The sequence below is a fragment of the Pseudonaja textilis genome, chromosome 5 (genome assembly GCF_049901715.1).
Source record: "Pseudonaja textilis isolate UNSWEBS1 chromosome 5, rPseTex1.2, whole genome shotgun sequence".
NCBI lineage: Eukaryota > Metazoa > Chordata > Lepidosauria > Squamata > Elapidae > Pseudonaja > Pseudonaja textilis.
In genome coordinates, this window is record NC_141994.1 from 23,615,812 (window position 1) to 23,643,765 (window position 27,954).

At 42.1% G+C, this 27,954-nt stretch overlaps 2 protein-coding genes across 3 annotated transcripts in view; one reads left to right on the plus strand and one right to left on the minus strand.

Moving 5' to 3' along the window:
* The window catches only part of COG5 (component of oligomeric golgi complex 5), a 130,794-nt gene that overhangs the window by 85,048 nt on the left and 17,792 nt on the right, over nt 1-27,954 (minus strand). For both annotated transcript variants that reach the window (XM_026701333.2, XM_087935538.1), the window contains exon 7: nt 5,747-5,877. In XM_026701333.2, the coding sequence (XP_026557118.1) occupies nt 5,747-5,877 (131 nt within the window). The remainder of the gene's footprint in view (nt 1-5,746; nt 5,878-27,954) is intronic.
* On the plus strand, nt 21,737-26,900 carry GPR22 (G protein-coupled receptor 22). The gene is made up of 2 exons (XM_026701360.2): nt 21,737-22,001; nt 25,002-26,900. The coding sequence occupies exon 2, from the start codon at nt 25,026-25,028 to the stop codon at nt 26,322-26,324; it is 1,299 nt and encodes a 432-aa protein (XP_026557145.1). The 5' UTR covers nt 21,737-22,001; nt 25,002-25,025; the 3' UTR covers nt 26,325-26,900.

A 27,954-nucleotide genomic window follows, 5' to 3' on the forward strand; every position in this document is an offset into this window, starting at 1 on the left:
AGTGTATGTGTAGAATATTTATTTAATAGTGTATCTGTAGAACAGGAACTGGGCCTGGCTAGTCTAGTGAAGAGAAGGACCAGGGGAGACATGATAGCAGTTTTGCAATATTTGAGGGGCTGCCACAGAGAGGAGGGGGGGTCAAGCTATTTTCTAAAGCACCCGAAGGCCAAACAAGGAATAATGGATGGAAACTGAACAAGGAGAGATTTAACCTGGAAATAAGGAGAAATTTTCTGACAGAACAATCAATGGAACAGAAGTTGTGGGAGCTTCATCATTGGAAGCTTTGAAGAAGAGACTGGACTGCCCTATGTCAGAAATGGTGAAGGGTCTCTTACTTAGGCAGGGGGTTGGACTAGATGACCTACAAGGTCCCTTCCAACTCTGATTATCTGTTATTTGAAATATGTGTAGAATACTTATTTAACAGATGTGTTCACAGTCTCCGATATGTGTGTGGCGCAGATGTGTAAACATCTGATAACTCCAATTTGGCTACCCAGATCGTTTACACAATTTTTCCTCTCAAGAGATTTAAAAGCAACAACAATGGCTCAAAATATTTCATGCAGTTTAAAGGAATGGGGTAGTTAGAGCCATCGGGATTCACGCTTCTGCATTATGCATAGAGAGGGACATAATCTATTGAGCTATTTTTAAGGAAGAAGAAGCCTGTCGACATTCATTGTAATAACAAAAAAACACCTCAGAAGCAAATGTGTTGTTGATAAAAGATGCAGAGCAAGCCACATTTCATGACATTCAAATTTGGGGAAGGAAACACAGGTGAATGCTAGATGACAGTCACAGTATCTAGCTACCTTTAGAAACAGAAAATCATGTGATGTACTGATAAAGGAGAATATTTGTAGCTCAGGGTTGAAATGAGGCCTCTAAGTTTGGGGTTGCTGTTGTTGTTGTTTTTTTGCAGACATTTCATTACCCAACTAGGTAACAGCATCAGTGCTAGTAAGGAATGGGGTTTGCTCTCAATTTATATATATTTACTGCATGAGCCAAAAAGAGGGCTGTGAAAATATTTACAGACCCCTCACATCCTGGACATAAACTGTTTCAACTCCTACCCTCAAAACGACACTATAGAGCACTGCACACCTGAACAACTAGACACAAGGGGAATTTTTCCCAAATGCCATCACTCCGCTAAACAAGTAATTCCCTCAATAGTGTCCAACTATTTACAAAGTCTGCACTACTATTACTATTAATCTTCTCATCACTCCTTATCACCCATCCCTTCCCACTTGTGACTGTATGACTGTAACTTTGTCGCTTGTATCCTTACGATCTATATGATATAGATATCTATATCTATACTGTTTCCTAGTGTGATTTGATTGCTTATTGTACCCTATGACTATCATTAAGTGTTGCACCTTGATTCTTGACAAATGTATTTTTTCTTTTATGTACACTGAGAGAATTTGCATCAAGACAAATTCCTTGTGTATCTAATCACACTTGGCCAATAAAGCATTCTATTCTATTCTATTCTATTCTATTCTATTCTATTCTATTCTATTCTATTCTATCCTATCCTATCCTATCCTATCCTATCCTTATTCTGTTTTATTCTATGGCTTGCCCTATTAGTGTTGGTGGAAGTCCAAGCTCCCTTGAATTCTGTTGGCTCTTATCTAACTCCAGGTTAGTTGAGAAGATTTCTGCATAGAGACATGATAAATCAATTTAATTGGACCTTCACTGTGGACTTGAACTTTTGCAGCCACGTAGCTACAATTCTTGCAACTCTGAAAGTAAAAATTTCCAGCTGTCCCTTTTTACCATCTGATAAATTAGGGCAGATCCTTTCTAAGTTTCTTTCCTTGCCCCTTATTCAGCTCAGGACTCCCAGTCCTTTATCTCAGAGGTCCCCAACCTCTGGGCTGCGGCCTATTCAGAATTGGGCCACGCGAGTGACTGGCTGGAGCGTGCGTACGCAGCTCAACTTGCCTGCGCGTACATGCCAGCCCGCCACTGGTGCAAGGGCTGCATACACACGTGTGCTGGGCTGACATTTACACAGCTCAGTTCCCCTCTCCGCACCCCCAGCAGTCCCCAAGAAAGATTGGGGGCTGCTGCTTTATCCAATTCTCTCTGCCAGCATCTCTTCCCTCGTTTCCATGTGCCGTTCTGTTTTTTGCACCAATTACCTTGTCCTGGGTATGGTTTAAGCTGCTGTTGGTTGCTACTTTTAAAACCTTGCACGGTTGAAGATCTGGATACCTTCAAGCTGTCTTACTTCAAAATCCTACTTGCCTGTTCAACAAGATCTGATTAAGTGGGCTCTCTCCGTATTTCTTCTCTTGGGATCAAGGAAATGGGTCTTCGAAACTGTTGACCCCTTCTTTGGTGGGCCAGCGTTCTCCTGAACACACCACTAGTTCCTCACTTGTTTGTTTTTAAGAAGGCCATTAGAACTCCTCTATTGAAGCAGGGAAGTTGAGGCATTTTTAAAGCAGCTTCCTTTGGGGTATTTGTTTCATGTAATGGATGTTTCTAGTTTTTTATATGTAGAGTACAATAGAATATAATAGAAAATGAAGAATAGAATAGAATAGAATAGAATAGAATAGAATAGAATAGAATAGAACAGAATAAAATAGAATGCAGAGTAGAGTAGAATAGATTAGAATAGAATAGAATACAAAGTAGAGTAGAATAGAATGCAGAGTAGAGTAGACTAGATGAATGCAGAGTAAAGTAGTGTAGAGTAGAATAAAATAGAATGCAGAGTAGAGTAGACTAGATTAGAATAGAATGCAGAGTAGAGTAGAATTGAATAGAATGCAGAATAGAGTAGAATAGATTAAAATAGAATGCGGAGTAGAGTAGAATAGAATGCAGAATAGAGTAGATTAGATTAGAATAGAATGCAGAGTAGAGTAGAATAGATTAGAATAGAATGCAGAGTAGAGTAGAACTGAATAGAATGCAGAATAGCATAGAATAGATTAGAATAGAATGCGGAATAGAGTAGAATAGAATGCAGAATAGAGTAGATTAGAATAGAATAGAATACAGAGTAGAATGCAGAGTAGGGTAGAATAGAATGCAGAGTAGATTACATTAGAATAGAATGCAGAATAGAGTAGAATGGATTAGAATAGAATGCAGAGTAGAGTAGAATAAATGAACGCAGAGTAGAGTAAAGTAGTGTGGAGTAGAATAGAAGAGAATGCAGAGTAGATTAGAATAGAATGCAGAGTAGAATAGATTAGAATAGAATGCAGAGTAGAGTAGAATAGAATAGAATGCAGAATAGAGTAGAATAGATTAGAACAGAATGCAGAGTAGAGTAGAATAAATGAACGCAGAGTAAAGTAGCGTAGAGTAGAATAGAATAGAATGCAGAGTAGAGTAGAATAGATTAGAATAGAATGCAGAGTAGAGTAGAATTGAATAGAATGCAGAATAGAGTAGAATAGATTAGAATAGAATGTAGAGTGAGTAGATTAGAAGTAGAGTAGAATAGATTAGAATAGAATGCAGAGTAGTAGAACTGAATAGAATGCAGAGTAGAATAGATTAGAATAGAATGCAGAGTAGGTAGAATAGATTAGAATGAGTGCAGAGTAAGAACTGAATAGAATGCAGAATAGAGTAGAATAGAATGCAAGGCAGGGCAGGGCAGGGCAGGGCAGGGCAGACTACACTAGAATAGAATAGAATAGAATAGAATAGAATAGAATAGAATAGAATAGAATAGAATAGAATAGAATTCTTTCTTGGCCAAGTGTGATTGAACACACAAGGAATTTGTCTGGTGCAAAAACTCTCAGGGTACAAGCAACAAGTGATAACTCATGATCATAGTCATCATAAAAATACATTCATCTTGAATCATAAGATACAACACTTAGTGATAGTCATAAGATACTAAATAAGCAATCGATATAAACCATCCTAGGACACTAAATAAAACATTACAATTGTAAGATACAAGTTATTGTCCAATAAGGAGATAGGTAATAGGAAAGATGAGAAGAAGAATAGTAATACAGCTTTACTAGATAGTTCGACAGTGTTGTGGGATTATACTTTGATTACTGCATTTGTAATTTTGTTAATGTTTTTTTTTGACCTGATATGTAGATAAGAGATATTTCTTATGCCACTCACAGTTGTCGGCAATTGGAGAGGCTTGCAGAGAAAAGCAACCAGGATGATTAGGGGATTGGAGGCTAAAACATACAAAGAACGGTTGCAGGAACTGGGTATGGCTAGTCTAGTGAAGAGACAGACCAGGGGAGACAGGATAGCGGTCTTCCAATATTTGAGGGGCTGCCACAGAGAGGAAGGGGTCAAGCTATTTTCCAAAGCACCCGAAGGCCAGACAAGGAATAATGGATGGAAACTGGATAAGGAGAGATTCAACCTGGAAATAAGGAGAAACTTTCTGACAGTGAGAACAATCAAGAAGTTCTCCAGAAGTTGTGGGTGCTCCATGACTGGAGACTGGTTAGCCATTTGTCCAGAATAGTAGAGGGTCTCCCCTGGTTGGGGTTGGTTGGACTACAAGACCTCTAAAGTCCCTTCCAGAAGTCTCTGTAATATCTGTATGCTCGGTAAATAAATAAATATTTAAATAATTCATATCAAGTGGGAAAGAAGCATTATTTGACATTTCATTTCCACCATTGTCTGGCTCCCTCTCGCAGTCCCAAAAAGTGTGCATCTTTTTCAGGGCCGTAGCGAAGAGCAGATTTATCTCCCAAGTGATGTACTGCAAAAAATTCATCAACGCATCTGAGAAGCAAACCCTTCATCCTGGCGCTTTTTTCTTCCAGATACAATTAAGCATTAATGAAGCTCTCCCAATGAATCCTTTGGTGGACTGAAAGCAAATCATGCATGACGGGCAAGAAATGCTAATAATTCTTTGATTGTTTTGAGGGGCAGGCTAATAGGATAGCCAATTGTTCTAATGGTCTGCCATTAACTTTGGGGGGGGGGGGATTCTACTCATTGGTTGCCCTCAACAGCTAATAGAGTGTGAAAAACCCGTGGAACAAGGTATTTCGCGCACAGTACAAGAAAAGGATGTGGATATTTATGCATTCTGTAGTCAAAAAGTTAGCTAATTGTGGAGGAGGGATAGGTAAAGGTAAAGGTTCCCCTTGCACATATATGCTAGTCGTTCCTGGCTTTAGGGGGCGGTGCTCATCTCCGTTACAAAGCCAAACACCCAGCGCTGTCCGAAGACGTCTCCGTGGTCATGTGGCCTGCATGATTCAACGCCGAAGGTACATGGAAGGCTGTTACCTTCCCACCAAAGGTGGTCCCTATTTTTCCACTTGCATTTTTTACGTACTTTCGTAAAATAGAATAGAACAGAACAGAGCAGAACAGAACAGAACGGGGGCTTCTCTCAGGCCTCTGGGAGGGCGAAAATGGTCTTCCCTAGGCTATGGAGATCCTCCAGAAGCCAGAAACAGGCCCGTTTCCGGACTTCTGGAACTTCCATAAGGGCTGTTTTTTGCCCTCCCAGAGCTTCCACACGGGCCCTGCACTTACCTGCATCCAAAACGGGCTGTGTGGAGACTTCTGGGAGGGGCGTGGTGGGCGGGGCAGCCGGTCGTTTCAACAACTGGTTGGGCGAACTAGATGTAAATTTAACATCCAGTTCACCCGAACCCTCCCAAACCAGCTGAATCCCCATCCCGGATTACACTGACTCTTTTTATCTTTCTTAAGGAAGGAAATAAAAAAACCTTTTTACCTGGGTTTCTATTCCTTGTTCGAGCAACCTTTTGGCCTGGTTTTCTACTTCGAGTCGAGCTCTTGCAATAAAAAGCAGTTCGTTTTCAATTACCTCAATTCCAGAAAGGTCTATTCCTTGAGAAAGGTAATCTATAAAAAGAATACAATACGGATAATTACCCCCAATTCTAAAAATAACAGTGAAACAAACCCAACTTTCTAGGTGCACTGTAATGTCACAATTTCATGTACGCAGGCATGGGTTACACCTTGAGTTATCCTAGAAGGGACGAGAAGTATTATTAATCAATACTAAAATACGCCACACCAAATTTAATTGCTCTCATTATTTTTAAATCTTTCCACTCTGGAAACAGAAAGGTAAGAAATACACTACGGGTTAAATTTATTTCGTTGAGCTACCACCATGAATAAATAAATGAAATCCCCTTCGTCACATAATCAAAATTCAGCCCCTTGGCAACTAACTCAGAGTTATGACGGCTGCAGTGCCCCGGGGTCATGTGAATCCCCTCTTGTGACCTTCTGACAAGCAAAATCAATGGGGAAGCCAGATTCACTTAACAATCATGTTCCCAACAATTGCAGCGACTTGCTTAGCAGATTGTGGCAGGGTAGGCTGCAAAATTCACATAACAAATGTCTCCCTTAGCAACATACATTTTGTTGTTGTAGGACAAGGACTACCAAGGACTGCCACTTCATAGGTTGTCCATTTCATAGTACCGACTGCAATTAAACAATCAAACGAATGAATGAATAATAGAATAGAATAATAATAGAATAGAATAATAACAGAGCAGAGTAGAATAGAATAATGATAGAGTAGAAAGAGTAGAGTAGAGTACAGTGGAATAGGAATAGGATGGATGGATGGAATGGAATAGAAAATACGATAGGATAGGATAGGATAGGATAGGATAGGATAGGATAGGATAGAATTCTTTATTGGCCAAGTGTGATTGGACACACAAGGAATTTGTCTTGGTGCAAATGCTCTCAGTGTACATAAAAAGAAAAGATACATTCATCAAGAATCATAAAGTACAACACTTAATAATAGTCATAGGATACAATAAGCAATCAAATCATACTAGGAAACAGTAAAAATCGTTGGAATACAAGTGACAAAGTTACAGCCATACAGTCACAAGTGGGAGGGGATGGGTGATAGGAACAATGAGAAGATTAATAGTAATAGTAATGCAGACTTTGTAAATAGTTGGAGAGTGTTGAGGGAATTATTTGTTTAGCAGATGGCGTTCAGGGAAAAACTGTCCTTGTGTCTAGTTGTTCTGGTGTGCAGGGCTCTATAGTGTCGCTTTGAGGGTAGGAGTTCAAACAGTTTATGTCCAGGATGTGAGGAGTCTGTAGATATTTTCACAGCCCTCTTTTTGACTCAGGGTGCAGTATACAGGTCCTTGATGGATGGCAGGTAGGTAGTAATTGTTTTTCTGCAGTCCTTATTACTCTCTGAAGTCTATGTCTGTCCTGTTGGGCTGCAGAACCAAACCAGACAGTTATAGAGGTGCAGATGAGAGACTCAATCATTCCTCTGTGGAACTGGATCAGCAGCTCCTTGGGCAGTTAATAAAAATTGATTTTATTGAAGAACAGATCTATGATAAAAAAAATTATCCCCTTCTCTTTATAGATAGTTCAACAAATTTCACCGTTTTCCTAAATTAGCTAGTTCTGTCTCTAAAAGATGCAGCCTCACACTGGGCCTGCGTTTCTTTATGTACAAGATTTCTCATCCACTCTTTCAATCATTCTTCAAGATAAACAACAACTTATAAAGCAACAGGCAGAAATGAACATCAATCATTGTGACACTTGATCTGTGCATCAGTTGTAAAAGTCATGGTCCAATTCAGTTGCGTGCTGCATCTTCGAATCGGTTTTTACATTATTACTTTTTTTGTATTTCGCCTGAAGACGGTGCCTAGGTATATTTTAAGGAATAAGTACGATTTTGGGTCAAGGTGAATGCTAAAGTCACTGAAGCATGCCCGAGCAACCGCAATGCCAGATTTGGAAGACATATTTTGCACGCACCAGATGTCAGTCTTGAATCCCTCATCTGAGGCACCGAAGCAGAGACGGGTTTAATTTAAAGTAGTTTCACTTAAGTCCATTTGAATCTTTGCTGTCAACTCCTGCCTCTTCGTTTGCCTTCTGCTTGTAGCTACAATCCATCAAGCAGCAATTTTATGCCAGGCAGGAGTTAGTATTTTGGGGAATAGACGAAGGCTTCTGAAGGATTAAAATAAAACAAAATAAACAAGGGGAAAAAGCTGCAAAACAGAAATTTTAAGAAACCTTTCTTGAATGCTGTCATTTCACGCCCCACTTAAAACACCCCTCCGGATGATCTCTACTCCAATCTCTCAAGAGGATCTAAAAAGAACGGCAAACAAAGCAGCTCAACCAAAGCTTTTTATCCCAGACTGCAGGTGGCAAGGGCGATATTATTTGGAACTTAACAAAGCTCCTTGCAGAGCAGAAATGTTGGAGAAGCTTCACTAACGGAAGCAATTGTTCTGTTGCCATTGACAGAAATGCTGAAGTAGAGCCAGGAAATACATCTACAAATATAGGAGGCTGCTGTCACCTATCCATAAAGCTAGAAGCAGAAAATACAAAACCTACTTGTGCTACAGAATAGGACAGGAAAGGAAATTGGATGGGGTGGGGTGGGGTAGAGTGAAGTGGAAGAATAAAGTAGAGTAGAGTAGAGTAGAATAATAACAGAGTAGAATAGAATAGAATAATAACAGAGTAGAATAGAATAGAATGCAGAGTAGAGTAGAGTAGAGTAGAGTAGAGTAGAGTAGAGTAGAGTAGAGTAGAATGCAGGGCAGGGCAGGGCAGGGCAGGGCAGGGTGGAATAGAATAGAATAGAATAGAATAGAATAGAATAGAATAGAATAGAATAGAATAGAATAGAATAGAATAGAATAGAAATAAGAATTAGAGTAGAATAGAATAGATTAATAATAGAGTAGAGTAGAGTAGAATAGAATAGAATAGAAATAAGAATAATAGAATAGAATAGAATAGAATAGAATAGAATAGAATAGAATAGAATAGAATAGAATAGAATAGAATAATAATAGAGTAGAGTAGAGTAGGGTAGGGTAGAGTAGAATAGAATAGAATAGAATAGAATAGAATAGAATAGAATAGAATAGAATAGAATAGAATAGAATAGAATAATAGTAGAGAGAGTAGAGTAGAATAGAATAGGAATTGGATGGATGGATGGATGGAATGTAATGGAAAATAGGATAGGATAGGATAGGATAGGACAGGACAGGACAGGACAGGACAGGATAGGATAGGATAAAATAGAATTCTTTATTGGCCAAGTGTGATTGGACACACAAGGAATTTGTCTTGGTGCAAATGCTCTCAATGTACATAAAAAGAAAAGATAACATTCGTCAAGAGTCAAGAATCATCAGGTACAACACTTAATGATAGTCATAGGGTACAAATAAGCTATCAAATCATACTAGGAAACTATCAATATAAATCGTAAGGATATAAGCAACAAAGTCACAGTCTTTGTAAGAGAGGAGAAGAGAAGGAGAGGAGAGGAGAGGAGAGGAGAGGAGAGGAGAGGAGAGGAGGAGGAAGGGAAAGGAAGGGAAGAGAAGAGAGAATTCTTTATTGGCCAAGTATGATTGGACACACAAGGAATCTGTCTGTTACTGTTGTAAGTGGAGGACTACCTGTTATGGATGAGAAAGCCCATCTTACTTTGATGGGACTGACAGTCCCAATCCATCTGGTCCTCAGATGGAAATTAATTCAGAGAGCTATTTCTGATCATGGTTCGGTCAATCCCAGATTTTAATTTTTGCCTCTTCCTCTTCACAATCTCCTGAGGAAAGGCAATTCTTTGTTGTTGTTGTTGTTGAGGAAAAAGGAGCAGCTTTGTGTTTTCAGAGTTACCTGTTGGCATTTTGGTTCCTTCACTGAGCAGCTGGTGCTTTTTAAAAAAAAAAATTCATTTGATTTCATTTTGAACTGAGCAAAGCATGACAAGAATAACTCGAGAGCTCCTTTGGCTACTTCAGCTCGTTCCGAGCTTTGAAGCTAGGCAGACACAAGCTTCAGAGGTAAAGGACACCTGTGTGCATTATTTTATCATGACCTGGTGCTTTTTCACAATCTCTATGCATCGTCTTTTTCCCTTTTCTTTTAGATCTTCACTAAGTTTTCTTTTCTTTTGGTAGCCTCTTCGGTTTCTTCTTGTCATCTATGTTTCCTCTTGCATAGAATTGTTTGCAATTATGATGTGCCTTTCTTTAGCAAACCTATCTTCCTTGATCTTTTTTTCCTGGTAGTTTCTTTCATCACACAACCTTACTTATAATTTGCCTAAATTGACCAGTATCTAGGCCATGTGTCGTCGTCCCCCCTCCCCCGCAAAGCTTAACATACACATTTGACATTACTCTGTTTTAGTGGTTGTTTCTATTTGATCGTGGCTATGTATTTGGTGACAGTTTCTGGCTATCTCTTTTCAGTCTATCTTTTTTCCATCCATCCATTTCTATCTATCCATCCGTCCATCCACCTGACCATGCACTTGTCCACCTATCCATTTGTCTGTCCATCCATCCACCTGTCCATCTATCCACCTATCCATTTGTCCATCCACCCACCCACCCATCCATCTATCCACCTGATCATCCACCTATCCACTTGTCCATCCATCTACCCGTCCATCCATCTACCCACCTGTCCATCCACCTGTCCACCTATCCATTTGTCCATCCATCCATCCACCTGTCCATCTATCAACCTATCCGTTTGTCCATCCACCCACCCATCCATCTATCCACCTGAACATCCACCTATCCACCTATCCACTTGTCCATTCATCTACCCGTCCATCCATCTATCCACCTGATCATCCACCTGTTCACCTATCCATTTGTCCATCCATCCATCCATCCATCCATCCATCCATCCATCCATCCATCCATCCACCTCAGGATCCAATGTAGGACACATTGGCTCCTTATTCCTGAAACCCCCATATTGTTCCAGCAGATTGCAATTAACCTCACATAATCCAACTAGACTGAGCCATTTTATACGTACGCCTAGGATATCCTGCTTTTTTTAATAATAAATTTTATTGAATGTGCATTGATGTCACAACAAAAACTATGCTTCAAAATATAAGGAAAGCCTCACCAACTTCCCTCCAACGTAAGAAAAAGATGCCTGGTCATTGTCATTCTTCTTAGTTTAACATTAAGCCAAATCAACATCAGCTCAAATCATATCCTGGAACATTAGCAATGCACAATGGTTGCATTTCACAGTATGGGTAGAATATGTTTTTAAAAAATCATTTTTATGATGCATTTTTAAGTATTGATAACATTACCACTTTAAATACAACGTCCTAAAAAAGAAAAAAAAAAGACCATAGAAATGAAAAACCTTTATGAAATTCTGAATGCATCTTGAAAAAGGCAAATTGCATTAAGGAACAATGTGCTAAGAGACTGGTTGCTAACACACTGCCAACAGAAATTCAGTCTGAGCAGTGGCACAGCTGTTTATTCCTTGCAAGGGCCTTATTCTGTTTTTACTGGGGCATTTTTGTCTATTACTCCTGCTCTCTTTCTAAATTAGCATTCTTCAATTTTTCATGATGTTGATGTTGTTGTTGTTGTTGTTGTTAGCTGTGAAAAAAGTGACTTATTGTCATTTTTCACACATGATCAATGGTGAGATGCTGCCGGTGTAACGATCGGTTCACCTGAATCGGTCTGAACCAGGAAAATCCCACCCCTGCTTATGATCGTTGCAGCATCTCCATAGTCATCTGATCAAAATTCAGACACTTGGCAACTGACTCACAGTTATGATGGCTACAGTGTCTCAGGGTCAAGCAATCCACTTTTGCAACCTTCTGTGATGACCCAAAGGGGCGTGGTACAAAGACAACAGAGTCAGATAAGCAGTAAGAATCCCTTTATCATCTTCAACTTTGCCCCCCAGTGTTACCTTCGGGCTGGAGAAAAACTCTCCCCAGGACTGCAGAGAATGAAGTCCAAAACATGGTCAACACAAACTGTAACTTAAAATCCAAACAAACCAAACTGAAGTAATTAGCTTCACAGGGCAGGAGAAGGAATTTCAAACTTGAAAGCACGGCAAAACTCACACAGTTGGGAAGACGCCAAGAACACAGATAAGCCACGACGATACAAGATAAAGTCACGTTTGCTCCCAGCAGCTTGCTGCACGCAGCTTGCCTTTTTTATACACTGTTCCCAGCTGCAGTTAATGAAGGGAATCAGGGCCCTTTCCTCTTCCATAAGCCACACAACCCACCTTGCTCCCTTCTCTGTTCCTCCCTGCATGCCCTAGGATGAAGGGGTGGGCGGGCCTGGGTCTTCCTCTGAACTCCAATTCCCTTATTCTACCTCTCCCCTGCTCTGCCCAGCCAAACTTTGCCCTTCCTCACTTTCCTCCACAGCCAACAGAGCCACACTCACTCTCACTCCCTGTCAGCTGTTTGTCTTCCTCCTCCAAGTCAGATTCCGACAGGGGCATGACACCTTCTGATAAGCAAAGTCAATGGAGAAGCCAGATTCATTTAATGACGGGGTTACTAACTTCACAACTGCAATGATTTGCTTAAGACCTGGAGCAAGAAAGGTCATAAAATGGAGGGAAACTCAGTGTTTTCCTTAGCAACCTAAATTTGGGGCTCAATGTGGCCGAACTTGAGGACTACTTGTATATTGTTGCATTAAGGGAAGGACCAGGCAGGAAATATTTTTAATACTCAAACGTTAAATGTTTTGGTAACCCTTTTGCAACCTTCTGACAAGCAAAAGTCAATCAGGAAGCTGGATTCACTTAATAACCGTATTGCTAACTTAACAGCTGCAGAGTGAATCACTTGACAACTGTCTTGTTTACCAGCATAAATGTTGGGCTCAAATGATGGTCATAAGACGAGGCCTACCTGCATTTCTCCCCAACGGATTTGAAATAGAAGAATAGAATCTTCTTTCCAAGGTTTGCAAACTTCAAGGACAAAACCCACCAGTAAAAATTGCCCATCTGTGTGTAGAAATCTACCATCATTAAGTGAATCTAATTATATGGTTGTCAGAATCGCCCTATCTGCCAATTCCTCTTCTGTGTCCATTTTTAGATCTGGCAATTCTGCTGGCCCAAAGCTCTCGACAAAGGCTATTTGTGTTGCATTGGGAAATATTCCTCTGAACTTCCAGTTCTGCAAAAACCCAGAGAAGGGCTGTTGCTTTTCATTAGCCATTTTCTAAGAATAAAGGTAATTAAGAAAAGTAATACCCAGGTATTGGTAACTATTTTATTTTTCAGTTAGCCTTTCCTAGGATATGTGCTACACGGATCTTACACACAATTTCTCATTAGTTTGCTTTAAAACCTGTAGGTGCAATAAGGAAGGGACAGGTTATTTAACCTCTCCTATCAGTCTTGGAATCTTAGTGGACAACCAGCTAAATAGGAGCCACCTGTGTGCAGCAGCAGCCAAAAAAGCCAATGCAATCCTAAATTGCATTAACAGAGGGATACAATCAAGATCAAGTGAGATATTAATACCACTCCATAAAGCCTTAGTAAGACCACACCTAGAGTACTGCATCCAGTTTTGGTCATCACATTATAAAAAAGATGTTGAGACTCTAGAAAGTATGCAGAGAAGAGCAACCAGGATGATTAGGGAACTGGAGACTAAAACATATGAAGAACAGTTGCAGGAACTGGGCCTGGCTAGTCTAGGAAAGAGAAGGACCAGGGGAGACAGGAGAGCAGCCTTCCAATATTTGATGGGCTGCCACAGAGAGGAGGGAGGGTCAAGCTATTTTCCAAAGCACCCGAAGGCCAGACAAGGAATAATGGATGGAAATTGAAGAAGGAGAGATTTAACCTGGAAATAAGGAGAAATTTTCTGACAGTGAGAACAATCAACCAATGGAACAGAAGTTGCCCTTGGAAGTTGTGGGAGCGCCATCCCTGGAGACTTTCAAGAAGAGATTGGACTGCCATTTGTTAGAAATGGTATATGGTCTCCTGCTTGGGCAGGGGGTTGGACTAGGTGACCTACAAGGTCCCTTCCAACTCTGATTATGTTATCTGTCTCATCATCCTACCACACGTAACGCTTCCAGTTCACTTTCTCCTCTCTGGCTAAACAAATTGTGTTGCTGAATTCAGCATTAAGGCTTTAGAAACATTTATAAACATAACAATTTGGTAACTGTCCTCTGTCATGTTTAACTTGGTAAAATGATGCTGGTGGGGCGGAGGGTTTTAAGGAGGTTGCCTCTAGTTCAACTTCTGCTTCAAATTTAATTTTAAATTTAAACAGAACTACGCGGGCAAAACGTAGGGAGTGCTCCATCAACCAAAGATGGCCTAGCCACAGGTTACCTAGAAGCAACGTCGTCATTCCGTATGTTGCAGGAATATTGGAAAAGCTCAGGATACATACGGGCACACTTCAAACCTAAGAACACATAAGGCAAGAGTTTATCCACCCCAATGATAAAACACCCAGACACAAACTGAGCAATGTGGTGTATGCAGTACAATGCGGCGAGCCATGTGCAGATCTGTACATTGCAGAAAGTTCTCTATGATATGGGGGGGGGGGAATAATTATATTCAACATTTTCCTTTCTTTGCCAGTTGGTAGATTTTGTTAACGCCATAATTCCATCCTGATTTATGAAGTAAAAAGAAATGAGGGGGAAAAAAGGCCCGAATTGTGTTCACGATGGACTCGTGTTGTCCTATCTAATTTTACTAACTGTTGCAAAAGTCAGCCAGCTGTCAAGCAGCCCAAATATAAATATTTCCTCTTTGTGTTTGAAATGGATATCACCTTGATTTATAACAGCACTCTGGGATGTTTTTTGACGCTTAACGAAGAGTCAATTCAGTTGATATAGGCCAACATAAAGGAACATAACCCAGTTCCCAAAATAGCTCATATAAGGAAATAAAATAGACATGGGGGAAAAAAGTAATATAACGAGACCAAGTTCTAGGTAGGACATTATTTAAAGGGATTAAAGATGAAGACTGTCAAAAGTAAAAAAAAAAAAAAAGGAATATACGGTTGGTTGTTTTATGATCAAGATTAAAATCAATACGTTGTTATCTCTTAATGGACTTTTACTGACATTAAAATTGAAACAACGAGGCTTCAAAGATTAGTTTATATATAAGAGATGGATATATGGAAAAGAGATCATTTGTGAGGGAAATGTTACTATCACGGTTTATACTTGTAAACAATACTTGCAATGAAGAAGGAAGTATTCTATTTCTATTTTGTTGTTGTTGTTGGTTGAGGTAATCCTTGACTTAAACCACAATGGAGCCCAGAATTTATGTCACTAAGTCAGAAATGGGTGAAGTCATTTTTGTCCCGTTTCACGATTTTTCTTCCCAACTTTGTTAAGTGAATCATTGCCGTTGTTAAATTAGTCCCACGGTTGTTAAGTGAATCTGGTTTCCTGCTGACTTTGCTTGTCAGAAAGTCATAAAAGGGGATCGCATGACACACACCCCCGAATGCTGCAACCATCATAAAATATGAGCCAGTTGTCAAATGTAAATCAAGTGACCATGGGGATAGTGCAATGGTCATAAGTGTGAAAAAGGGTCACAAGTAACGTTTTTCCAGTGCCTTTTGTGACTTCGGTCGGTCTGCAAACTGTTGTAAGTTGAGGTCTACCTGTATTTCCATTCTTCTGACCTCTCAGGAAGGAGGAAATGACAGGCCTACTACCCACCTATAGGGTGAGTAGACAAAAAGATGGTTGTAGAAGCAGGGGTGGGCTTCAAAATTTTTAGCACAGGGTTCTCTGGCCGATTGGTGGGTGGGCGTGGCCTAGTTGGCCTCCTGCACCACCAGGGGGCGGCATTTTTGCCCTCCCCAGGCTCCTGGGGCTTTCCTCAAGCATCCAGGAGGGCGAAAACACAGCCTCCTCCAGTTCCGGAGGCTCTCTGGAAGCCGGAAATGGGCCCATTTCCAGTCTGCCTGAACTCCTTAGGAGGCCTGTTTTTTGCCCTCCCCGAGCCTCCACGCACCCCCTGCACTTACCTGCATCGAAAACGGGCGGAGGGGAGGGGACGGGTAGGCGGGGTCAACCAGGAGTGGGATTTGGGGGTTCTCCAAACTGCACAGAATCTTAGCTAGGGGCTCTCCCGAGCTCTCCCAGCAACCCAACCCTGTGTATAAGTAACAAGGAGATGAGCCAGGAAAAAAAGGCTGCGATAGCTAGCGAGCAACCGGTTGAATTGCACCCAGATTCCTTACAAGTAACCAAAGCAACTCTTGCAAAAAAATATTTTTTTTCTTGTTTTGCTAGCAAGTTCTGGCTTTAATTCAGAGACGACACTTCCTGACATCTGTATGGGAATAACATGTCCACCTCCATCCAGCCGCCCAGTTAAAAAAAAACCCATTGGGTGTTTCTGCTTTGCTAATGGGCTCATTACAGTGCAGGGAAGGGGGAGAGAGAACGATTAACAAGGCATAATTTTAGATTAATGGATTCTTCAACAGGCAATTGCCCAAAATATTATTCATCATCGCCGAGATCTAACGGCTGCATCCTGATTCAGCCCAGACCTTAAATGCACATTCCCACCTTCTTGCTTTATTGATAATTAGGAACTCTGCGAACTGACGCCTCCCTGGCTGGGTGAGCAAGGCAGCTTGTGGCCAAAAGAAAAAAATCTCAAACTGGGGACAATAAACAGCCACACCAGCTCTGCAGCCCTGAAAAAGAAATCCAGAAGGCGCTTCACCCTGGGTAAATGAAGAAAATACAGGGTAGTCCTCGGCTTACAACCACAATGGCGCTCAACATTTCTGTCACTAAGCAAGACGATGGTTCAGTGAGTTTTGTCCCATCATGTGACCTTTTCTTTACCAGGCTCACCACATGTTAGTCAGCAGGGTGGTGAAATCAAAATCTGGCTTCCCCCAATTGACTTCAATTCTGTTGCAAACACCACCACCGTCATAAATAGGAGTCAGCGGCCAAGCGGCTGAAGTTTGATCATGTGACTGTGGGTCTCATCAACTCTTAGCAAGTCTGGTAAATGCTGGAACAGATGAAATGAAAACAGACCAAACAGGCTTCCAGCAGTATCTTTACTCCGTGCTACAATACCAGTGTCATGCCCCAGTTGAAATCTGATTCTGAGGGAGAGGTGGAACAGCTGACAAGGAGTGGGAATGTGGCTCTGGTGTCAGTGGAGGAAACTGGGGAAGGGCACAGGCCAGCTGGGCATTCAGAGAAAGACCCAGGCCCATCCCCTCTTCATTCTAGGGCACGCAGGGAGGACTGGATAAGGGAGCAATGTGGTTTACGGGGGAGGAAAGGGTCCTGATCCCCTTCATTGGCTGCAGCTGGGAAGACTGTTTAAAAGGGCAAACTGCACATGGCAAATCTGCTGGAAGCAAAGCGTGAAATTATTCTGGTTGGTCAAGTCTTATCTGAGTTCTGGCGTCCTCCCAAGTGTGTGTATTTTGTTATCTTTTGACTTCTTCAATCCCTTATCCTGCCCTGTCTTGTTAATTGCTGCAGTGTGGTCTGTGTTGGTTTTTCTTTATAATTTATATGTACTTTGAGATTGGATAGAATTTCTTTCCTTTAAAAACTATTCTTGGGAGAGTTTTTTCTCCAGCCAGATGATAATTAAACATTGGAGGCCAAGTTGGGGGAATTAAAGGGACTTTACCTATTTTTGTGACTTTGTTGATTTTGTGCCATGCCCCACGTCATCACCCAAGTCCAAGAAGCAGTGATTCATTCAAAGTCAGCGCTAAAGCACCCATATTCCTGCTATACCTATATACTCTAAACCCCCCCCCCCATTTCCCCTTAGCCGGTAACCACCATCCGGTAGCTAAAACATCCCCCTCCATTGCTCCAAAGCCAGAACCGGCCCAGCGAGCATGCACAACTCATCCACGAACATGCCTCATGTTCTGTAGCTCCCTATACCCCAAATGCCCGGCGAACTGCTCCCTCACAGTGCGCTCAGTGAGCTGCGTCCATGCAATCCATCTGTGCTGCCCTCCCCGGTCCTGGAAATGCAGGACGACTGCTGGCGGCTCGGTGAGAACCTCCGGACGCGGCGAAGACATCAGGAGTAAGGAGGGGGAGGTGCACCCCGGTTTTGTGTGGTGAGCTCCAGGCGTGACCTCAACAGTGGGGATGCTTCAATGGTCGTTAAGTGTGAAAAGCGGCCATAAGTTACTTTTTTTCAGCCCGGTTGAAATGGTAAAGAAGTGGTTGTAAGTCAAGGACTACCTGCGTTTTGCCTTGATAAATGAGGAAAATAACTGAATGGCCACAAAAACAGAAGGAATGAGAATAAAGATATGGACGGAGGAGACTTTAAAAGAGAGAGAGAGAGAAAGAGAATCCAGGCATAAGAACATTATTCAATGGCTCCTGCCAAACATTCAGATGAAATTCAAGTTATTTCTCAGCGCAACCCAAAACTTTGTGGATCTCCCTGGCCCAGTAGAAGATGGGTTAATTAAAACAAGGAACTTTCTTTAGTGTAAATATAAGCATTCCGTACCAGCTTTAATTTGGCACACTTAATTATGTTAGAGCTGAAGAAGCTTCTTGGATGAGAAGTGAAACATCCTCAAAAGAAAAAAAAATCCAAGAAAGTCCAGTTGCCTCCTGAAAAAAAAAAAACACCTTTGGGACAACTATGACCTGGATGGTTGAGAATCTCTACAGACTTTTAGCTATACAATTTGGGATGAACGTCCTTTGAATGGTACGAAGAGTAGGAATGGATTTCCAGAGAGAAGACTGAAGACTACACGAACAATTTGTACCACTCAGGTGACCCTTGAGGACACAGACAAACCGCCAAGCGGCCTCAACGACCCTCTAAAAGGATGCAAAAGCTGTCTGCAAGGAATATAAATCCTTCCATTCCCCCAGCATTCAGTCAGAACTGAAGAAGCTTCTTAGATGAGAAGTGAAACATCTTCTAAGAAAAACTAGAAAGTCCAATTGCCTCCTGAAAAAAAAAGCACCTTTGGGACAACCACGACCTGGATTACTGACGGATTACATCTACATACTTTAAGGAACCCGAAAGAAACCAAGGCTGGATGCCGTACAGTTGTTTGAATATATTATGCATCCACAGTGGTGCATGTTCCACCTATTCTCATCGCTGGCACAGGATCGCATCCAAAACCATGGCGCTTTTTAAACCCCATCTTTTTCAGTAGACTCTGGAGGCATCCTACGCCAATCATTGGTGTGTGTGTGGGGGGGCTTGGGAAGCCCTTGAAATGAGAATTTCTTCCCCCCCCCCATCCAAGACGGAGGAGAGATTAAAAACTCACTCTCATATTCAGCAGAGTTGGAAGCCCGACATCCCTGACCAATCGTGAGATAGTCAACGCGGCGCATCGCTCCGCAGTGAAGAGAAGGGAGAAAGAAGGTGGCTTGTCATTCTACACAAGCTGCCCAAAGGAAGCCTCTCTCTCCCCCCGAACCACCTAGGCCCCCCCACAAAAAAAGCTTTAAGCAAAACAGCCTTCTTTTTATTCCCTCCCGCAACGTTGCTGAACCTCTGGAAACCCGGGGATGTTAAATGACTTCCATTATGCATCGCCAGATGCTCATTGATTCTACTGGAGGAAACGGGAGACTGCAGCAGGCGTTACCAGCAGAGTGCACGAAGGAGACGCTGGAACAATAAAAGCCCAGGCCGGATGGTTTTTTGGGGGTGGGGGGGAAAGAAGAAAAGATGCTTCTTGGCTTCCTTTCTCTTCCCTTGGCTAACAAGTGAAAAAAGCCAAACACCCCCTGCCAGCATGAATCCTGCCGACCAGGAACTGCCTAACCGTCTTCGGGAATTCGCTCAGCCCTCGCTGGAGGTAAGGTGCAACTCTTTATTAAAATTCAGAGCCTCAGCAGCATCAAAGGGAAGAGGGTTTGGGAAGATTTTTTTTTTTAAAGATAAAATAACTTTCATTGTCTTTATTTTTATTTTATTTTTAACTGTGAGCACACTCGGCCCACATTAAAAATGAAATTCTGTTTGCTTGCTCTCAAGAGAAAAGTGCATATGTACCCAAAACACATACATAGCACACATATACACATATACATATGTAGAAATATATACCTGCAACACACACATACACATACACACAGATGTATGTATGCATGTATGTATCTGTCTATTTGTCTATCTATCTATCTATCTATCTATCTATCTATCTATCTATCTATCTATCTATCTGGTCTCTATCTATCTCTCTCTCTCTAGGATATCTATCTATTTATCTACCTAGCTACCTAGCTACCTATTGGATATTTATCCATCTATAGGCTCTCTCTCTCTCTCTTTCTCTCTCTCTCGGATATCTATCTATCTATCTATCTATCTATCTATCTATCTATCTATCTATCTATCTATCTATCTATCTCAAGTTCAGCTTAAAATTCTGCTTTGACTTGTCGGGCTTCTGTTTGATGGACGCCCGTAAGGTTGGCACGATTGTCAATTTTTCATGTTTCATTTGGAAAGGTAGAAAATATGCAAAGGGGTTTTTGGGGGGGGGGGCGGAGGGGGAGAAATGCTCTTCGGAGAGTGTACAGTTGGTGCTCTAGCTGTTAGGGATTCCTTCGCATGATTAAAAAATGGGGCTTCCATCAAATTACTGGACAGCCAGGCGTCTATTCCAACCATCCATGAAACAGCTTCTCCCTTTGTGGAAGACGGGTCGTCGGGGAAATGTTTTAATTGCTGGATAGGAAAAAATAAGCATCTTGTTTTTCTATTTTTAAATGCTTTGTGACCGAAGGTATGTTTGGGGAAAAAAAACACACAGTAAGTAAAATGTTGGTAAAGCAATTTAATCTTTTACGTTGCATTTCATAGCACCCTTTACGGCTGCCATCCTCTGCTTTCAATGCCATCTTTAAACACGTCCAATTTAAAAGATCAAGCTGGGAGACCTGGGGTGTGTGTGGAGAACAAGCCATATTTGGAAATGCTTTGATCTTCCTAAATGTTGCAAACTTCCCACTCCTAACCCCCAAAAAAAAGGCACTGCGCATGGTTCACATGGTTTGGGAGTGATGGGAGAAAATAATTGTCACGGATCGCTTTCTCCTAATGAGACTCGAATGTCTTGTTTTTAATTTTTTAACCCTCCCTCCCTTCCAAGGTTTTCGTCATTTACTTGGGCTCGCTTAACGACGACATGAACAATACGGCTCCCTAGGAATCTGGAGAGCGGGCGGAGGGGGGTTGCAAGATGGGCTTCTACGGCAGACTTCAAAAGAGGAATGGAGTGGAGAGCTAAGCTACGATCGGCACGCCGGTTAGTGCAACAGTATAGAGAAATGCCTGTCCAAATGGAAGTGTGAACACAACGATTTCTCACCAAGGTCCAATTGTGAATCCCATCCTACAAGTGGAATTACAACACAACATCATGCCACCGGTGAACGAAGGGGCAGGCAAGCTTTTCTGTTGCAAAAGGAAAAGCAACAAACTAGAAGCAATTCCAAACTGATTTCATATCTCAGCAACTAAAAGTTTTCGGAAACTATGCGTAGGATAAACCAGCCGACACGGTCCCTGGCTTTTTGGGCGAACGCAGAAGCGGTATTTATATTTACGGTATCGATTTCTTCTATAAAACCAGTGGCTGGGGCCTAATGAGCAGAAAGACTCACCAAGCCAATTTAAAAACTGCTGTGGGAGGACCTCGGAATAAACCTTTGAAGCTGGTTAATTTACATTTTGCACAACTTCAGGGATTTCTTTTAAAAAATAAATAAAAACACAGCGCCCACCCTCCCGAAGGATATGAATTGATGAACCATTGTCCAAGGTTCTGCTATCTCCGCTGGTATTTTGCAACAAAAACCCATGTGTCTGCACCACGATCGGTTGTGTCGAACTTTGCTGGGTCGTTGAAGTTTTTTGGGGGGAGGGGGTTGTCCAGGGTTAGTGGCGATGTCTCGGACAACGGCAGCTGAAAAATGCTGGAAATGAAGGAAAAGTAAAATATTCCTCCACCAGGCAGGCTGGTTTCGGCGTCGCCGTGCCAAACCGCTTGTCAAAAATCTGTCGACGACACCATGTACGAACTCACGACAAGCTGTTATTGTCAGCCGAAAGGCCCTTGAGGCGACTGAATTCAGGTAAGGTCAGGCGCTTCCTGCTAACGTTCTCGCCAAAGGACAGAGCGGAGCCAAGGAAATATTTATATTTCATTTTAATGACCTTGTCCTTGTCATCTTTCTCTGCTTTTGTTTAACTCACGCTCTGCCTGATACAAACTTGGTGTTTAATTTCCCGCCGAAAGGTTGGCTCGGGGGAGATTTTTCCATTTTTGTGAGGTTTCACTCTGCAACTGCTCCTTGCAAGATTAAGCTGGGTTTACGGCTCAGCTTTAGTTCCCACCCGCCCACCCCCACCCCTTACTACCGCTAGTCAACTTGACAACGTTCAAAACAACGTTGACAACGGCACTGGGGGAGAAAAGCGACGTATGACCCTTTTTCAGAGTTACGACACTGGCAACATCCTCGTGGTCTCGGGATCAAAATTCGGAAACTCAGTATCCAACTCATATTTATGATGGTTGCCGTGTCCTGAGGCCACATGATCCCTTTTTGCAACCTTCTGACTGAGCAAATTCAACGGGGAAGCCAGATTCACTTAACAACTGGGTTACTAATTTGTCCCCTGCCCCGATTCACTTAACAACTGATGTGAGAAAGGCTGTAAAATGGGGCAAAACTCACTTAGCAGATGTCTCACTCAGCAATGGAAATTTTGGGGTCGACTGTCATTGTTAAACTGTGTCTTTCTCTCTCTTTTTCTCAGTTTCTTGTCATCGGGGCAAAAACAACACATTTTACGGCACATTTAGTATGACTGTTGTTGTGACTAAGTCCCCGCTAAGTGGAGATAAGTCATGGTTATTCTGTTTATTTTTACATGCAAAGTTACAACGTAATAAATCCCTGTCTTTAAGAAATACCTCAGAGTATTACAATAATTCCAATGTATCATTCCTTCAGTTTAAGTTAATTGAACAGACTAGGTAATCCTCGACTTACGACCACAATTGAGTCCAACATTTCTGTTGTTAAGTGAAACATTAGCTAAGCGAGTTTTTGCCCCAGTTTGCGACCTTTCTTGCCTCAGTTGTTAAATGAATCTCCGAGGTTGTAAGTGAGTCCCACAGTTGTTAAGTGAACCGGCCTCCCCATTGGCTTTGCTTGTCAGAAGGTCGTAAACTGGGGACACGGCAACCATCGTGAATGTGAGTCGCTTCTCAAGCATCTGAATTCTGATTACTTGATCGTAGGGATGCTGCAACAGTCATAAGTGTGGGGGGGAAAGGTCCTAAGTCACCTTTCTCAGTGCCGTTGTAACTTTGAACGGTCACTAAATGAACCACTGTAAGTCGAGAACCACCTGTACTAAGGTTAATTGCTTGAACAAGAACGGCCAAGCAAGCAAGTCAAATTTGCATTTTGGAAACTTACACATACAGGTAGTCCTTGAGTTACAATGGTTCACTTAGTGACTGTTCGAAATTATAACAGTACTGCAAAAAAGATAACCATTTTTCACACTTGTGGCTGTTGCAGCATTCCCATGGTCACGTGATCCCCTTTTGCAACCTTCTGGCAAGCAACATCAATGGGGAAGCCGGATTCACTTAACAACTGAGGCGAGAAAGGTCGCAAAATGGGGGCAAACTTCACTTAACAAACGTCTAGCTTAGCAGCATAAATTTTGGGCTCAAAATTTGTGGACGTAAGTCGAGGACTGCCTGTATTTTTATTTTTTTGTAGAAGCCCCTTCTATTTCAGCGGGATCAAAATATAAAAAAGCACTAAAGGGCCCAATTTAATATGCTGAGCATATTAAAAAGTTTACTGTCAGGCATCATACTGTTCTAATAAAACTAGCTCCATACCCATGCTTCGCTACGAAACTATTTGGTCGGGCTTAGTTTTTGGGGAGGAAAATAAGAGGGGGGGAGGAATTCTGCCTCTGCCTACCAGCATCCATTGGTATTCATCTGGCTAGTGTCCTGTCAGTGTGTGAGAGAGTTGAGGGCTGTTTGGAAACTGAAACAGTATTTGCTGTGTGAGCAAGAAGGAGAAAGCCAGGAGGCTGGGCATGGGTTAGCTCAACTGTTCTGTACTAAAGCTGCTTGGTGCTGTGAAACTGAAACTGAAATTCCTCTCTTCTGTTTGTGTTTTGCATTTGGAATAGATTTCTTTTCAGGTGGGGAGGGAGAGTAGAACTCCTTAGCATCAGAGCGTGTTAATAATAATAATAATATAGGAAATACTCTAAATGCTCTGATGGTCATTTCAAAAAATAATTTCTTAGTGAAAAATAATTTCTCTCTTCTTTCGTCTTTCTCTCTTTCTTTCCACATATCCCCTTATCCCCCATCTATCATCCATCTATCTATCTACCTGCCTACCTACCCAGCCTACCTACCCAGCTACCTCCCTCCCTATCCATCCACCTACCCGCTCATCTATCACCTGCCATCCTGCCTGCCTGCCTCCCTGCCTGCCTGCCTGCCTGCCTGCCTTATCTATCTATCTATCTATCCATCTATCTATCCATCCATCCATCCAACCATTCATCAACCAATCAACCCATCCATCATCTCTGTATTCATTCATCCATCGAGCCATCTACTACCCACCCATCTATCATCTATCTGTCTGTCTGTCTGTCTTCTGCCTGCCTGCCTGCCTGCCTGCCTGCCTGCCTGCCTATCTATCTATCTATCTATCTATCTATCCATCCATCCATCCATCCATCCATCCATCCATCTGCCCATCTATCATCTTTCTTTCCATCCATCCATTCATCCAGTTATCTAGCTATCATTTACCTACCGTCACTAAACATGGAATCAAAGCTAAGCAAGTTTCTAATATGCACCACAAATGAGTTCCTTGTCCTTAAAAAAAGGAGCATTTCTTTGGTACCACCTCTAATTTCTGAAACCAGATAGCAGTGTATATACATCTGCTGGTGAAAGTAAAAAAAATATTTTCTGCAGATAAGCGAAATTTAAAAAAGAGAGAGCGAAAGAGAGAGAGAGAGCACCCCCCCCCCAAAACAATCCGCTTCCTAACTTCTCTCTCTTCTTTCAGAGTGAAAGAAACTTGGGTGAAAGGATGTGCGTCTCTTCCGTCCCACAAGCCAACATGCAGTCTGAATCTAACATTACTGTTCGTGATGCCATCAGTGACTCTGAGCCCAACATGTACCAGCCACTGTCTTACCCACTGAGTTTTCAAGTTTCCCTCACTGGATTCCTCACGTTAGAAATCGTCCTCGGTCTCGGCAGCAACCTCACCGTATTGGTACTTTACTGTATGAAATCCAATTTGATCAACTCGGTCAGTAATATTATTACGATGAACCTTCACGTTCTCGATGTCATCATCTGCCTGGGTTGCATCCCTCTCACCATCGTCATCCTTCTGCTCCCATTGGAGAACAATTCCGCACTCATCTGCTGCTTCCACGAGGCGTGCGTGTCGTTCGCCAGCGTGTCCACCGCCATCAACGTCTTCGCCATCACTCTAGACCGCTACGACATCTCTGTGAAACCCGCCAACCGGATCTTGACGATGGGAAGGGCCGTGGTTCTCATGACGTCGATCTGGGTGGTCTCTTTTTTCTCCTTCTTGATCCCTTTCATCGAGGTCAACTTCTTCAGCACCCACAGCACCAACACTTGGGAAAACAAGACCTTGTTGTGCGTCAGCGCCAACGAGTACCACACCGAGCTGGGCATGTACTATCATCTGTTGGTGCAAATCCCCACCTTCTTCTTCACGGTGGTCGTGATGCTCATCACATACAGCAAAATACTTCAGGCACTCAACATCCGCATTGGCACCAGGTTCTCCACCGCGCAGAAGAAGAAAGCCAAAAAGAAGACCATTTCCTTGGCTACCCAACAGGAACCCACCGAAGCACCGCATGCCAGCGGAGGGAGAAATGTGGTTTTCGGCGTACGGACTTCTGTTTCAGTTATCATCGCTCTACGGCGGGCGGTGAAGAGACACCGGGAACGTCGTGAACGGCAGAAAAGAGTCTTCCGCATGTCGCTCTTAATCATTTCCACTTTTCTTCTCTGTTGGACACCAATCACTGTTTTAAACACAGTCATTTTGTGTTTGGGACCAAGTGACCTTTTGGTAAAGCTGAGGTTGTGCTTCCTGGTCATGGCCTATGGGACAACTATCTTTCACCCTCTCCTTTACGCCTTCACCAGACAGAAATTTCAAAAAGTTTTGAAAAGCAAAATGAAGAAACGGGTGGTTTCCATTGTGGAAGCGGATCCAATTCCCAACAGTGCTGTGATACACAACTCATGGATCGAGCCCAAGAGGAGCAAGGCCATCACTTTTGAAGACAACGAAGTGAGGCAAAAGTGTTTAGTACCTCAAGTTGTTACGGATTAGATTCCCGTATCTGCTGGATTATTTATGGGGGGAGTCAAGAATAAACTATGACTGCCAAATACAGATATTTTTTTTTTAAAGGGAGAGAAAATATAAGCCAGACTGTAATGGTTTGACAGCGGTGGGATTCAACCAGTATAACAACTGGTTTGGTGAGCACGCGCTTTGCACAGCATTTGAAAACCGCCCATTTTTCATCTCTAAAGCTTACCTTCTGCTGCAGCCCCAGTGAGTAAAACAGCCGAGGCACGACAATGCGCTGTGCCTCACGAATCAGCTGGGCTGCAAAACATGGAAATATAGGACAGACTAGGGCAGGGGCAGGTGGGTGGGGCCAACTAGTCGCCGGAACTACTGGTTCGCTCAAACCGGTCCAAACTGGCTGAATCCCACCCCTGGTTTTAGACAGACCAGAAAGGATGTATTTATTTCCTCATTATTTGAGATGTGTATTGCATGGCGGTTTGTTAAGCGTAAAATCACGGTTACAATTTTGTCAATACTCTGTCCTCCAATATACCTTTAAGTAAATATTTTCTAACAAGAAAAGCCTTAAAATAGTGCTCACTTTTTTTTTTTTTTTTTAAAAGACGTCTCTTTTGCTGTAAATATGTAAAGCTTTGTTTTTAAAATTTGGACTGGAGAAATACTGCACCTCAATCAGGCCTATTCGATGCCTTATTTTGGCACAGTATTCAGGTTTCTGACAATAAACTGAAAACATTTTTTTTAATTATAATTATAAGCTTAAGATTATAGCTATTTGCCCCAAATAACCACCAGCTTTGTCAGTTCAAGGTACTCTTATTATATCTGAGAGAGGTTTGGTTTTAAATAAGCAAAAGGCTACTGTACAGTAAGAATTTTCTAAACTGTAATTATTTTTAATTCTTCCTAAATTTCTGTTTGGGTAAACAGGAATGAATTTGCATGTTTTAAAGGATTCTTCAATGTATATATATCAATGTTTCAGTCCAGAAATGTGGTTTTTATACACTGCTAAACTGCTCGTTGCTATTTCTAAGCAAATTGGAGTTGATAAGCCAAAACGTTTTGCCAAATCAAAAACCTCAGTCCAAGACAACAAGAAATGCCAAGGTTGTTTGGCTACTCTTCCATGTTAATTGTATTTATTTGTATCCTGCCACTATTTTTTTTTTACAAATAAGGTGGTGAACATATCCAATATACTTTCCTCCTCGTATTTTTCCCACAACAGCAACAACCCTGTGAGGTGAGTTGGGCTGAGAGAAAGTTACCGGGCTGGCTTACATGGCTAAGTTGGGACTAGAACTCACTGCCTCGTGGTGATTGATCCAAAGTCACCAGCTGGCTTTCATGGCAAAGGAGAGACTAGAATTCACAATCTGGTGATTCGCCTAATGTCACCCACCTGGTTTTCATGGCTAAGGCAGGACTAGAACTCACCGACTCCTGGTGACTGGCCCAAAGTCACCCAGCTGCCTTTCATGGCGAAGGCAGGACTAGAACTCACCGACTCCTGGTGACTGGCCCAAGGTCACCCAGTAAGCTTTCATGCCTAAGGCGGGACTAGAACTCCCATCTTCCATTTTCCAGCCTGGTGCCTTAACCACTGGACCAAACTGGCTCTCCTATATCTCTGACCTTT

Bases quoted from the DNA above. Each gene is read 5' to 3' on its own strand.
- GPR22 (XM_026701360.2), top strand. From the start codon at position 25,026: ATGTGCGTCTCTTCCGTCCCACAAGCCAACATGCAGTCTGAATCTAAC.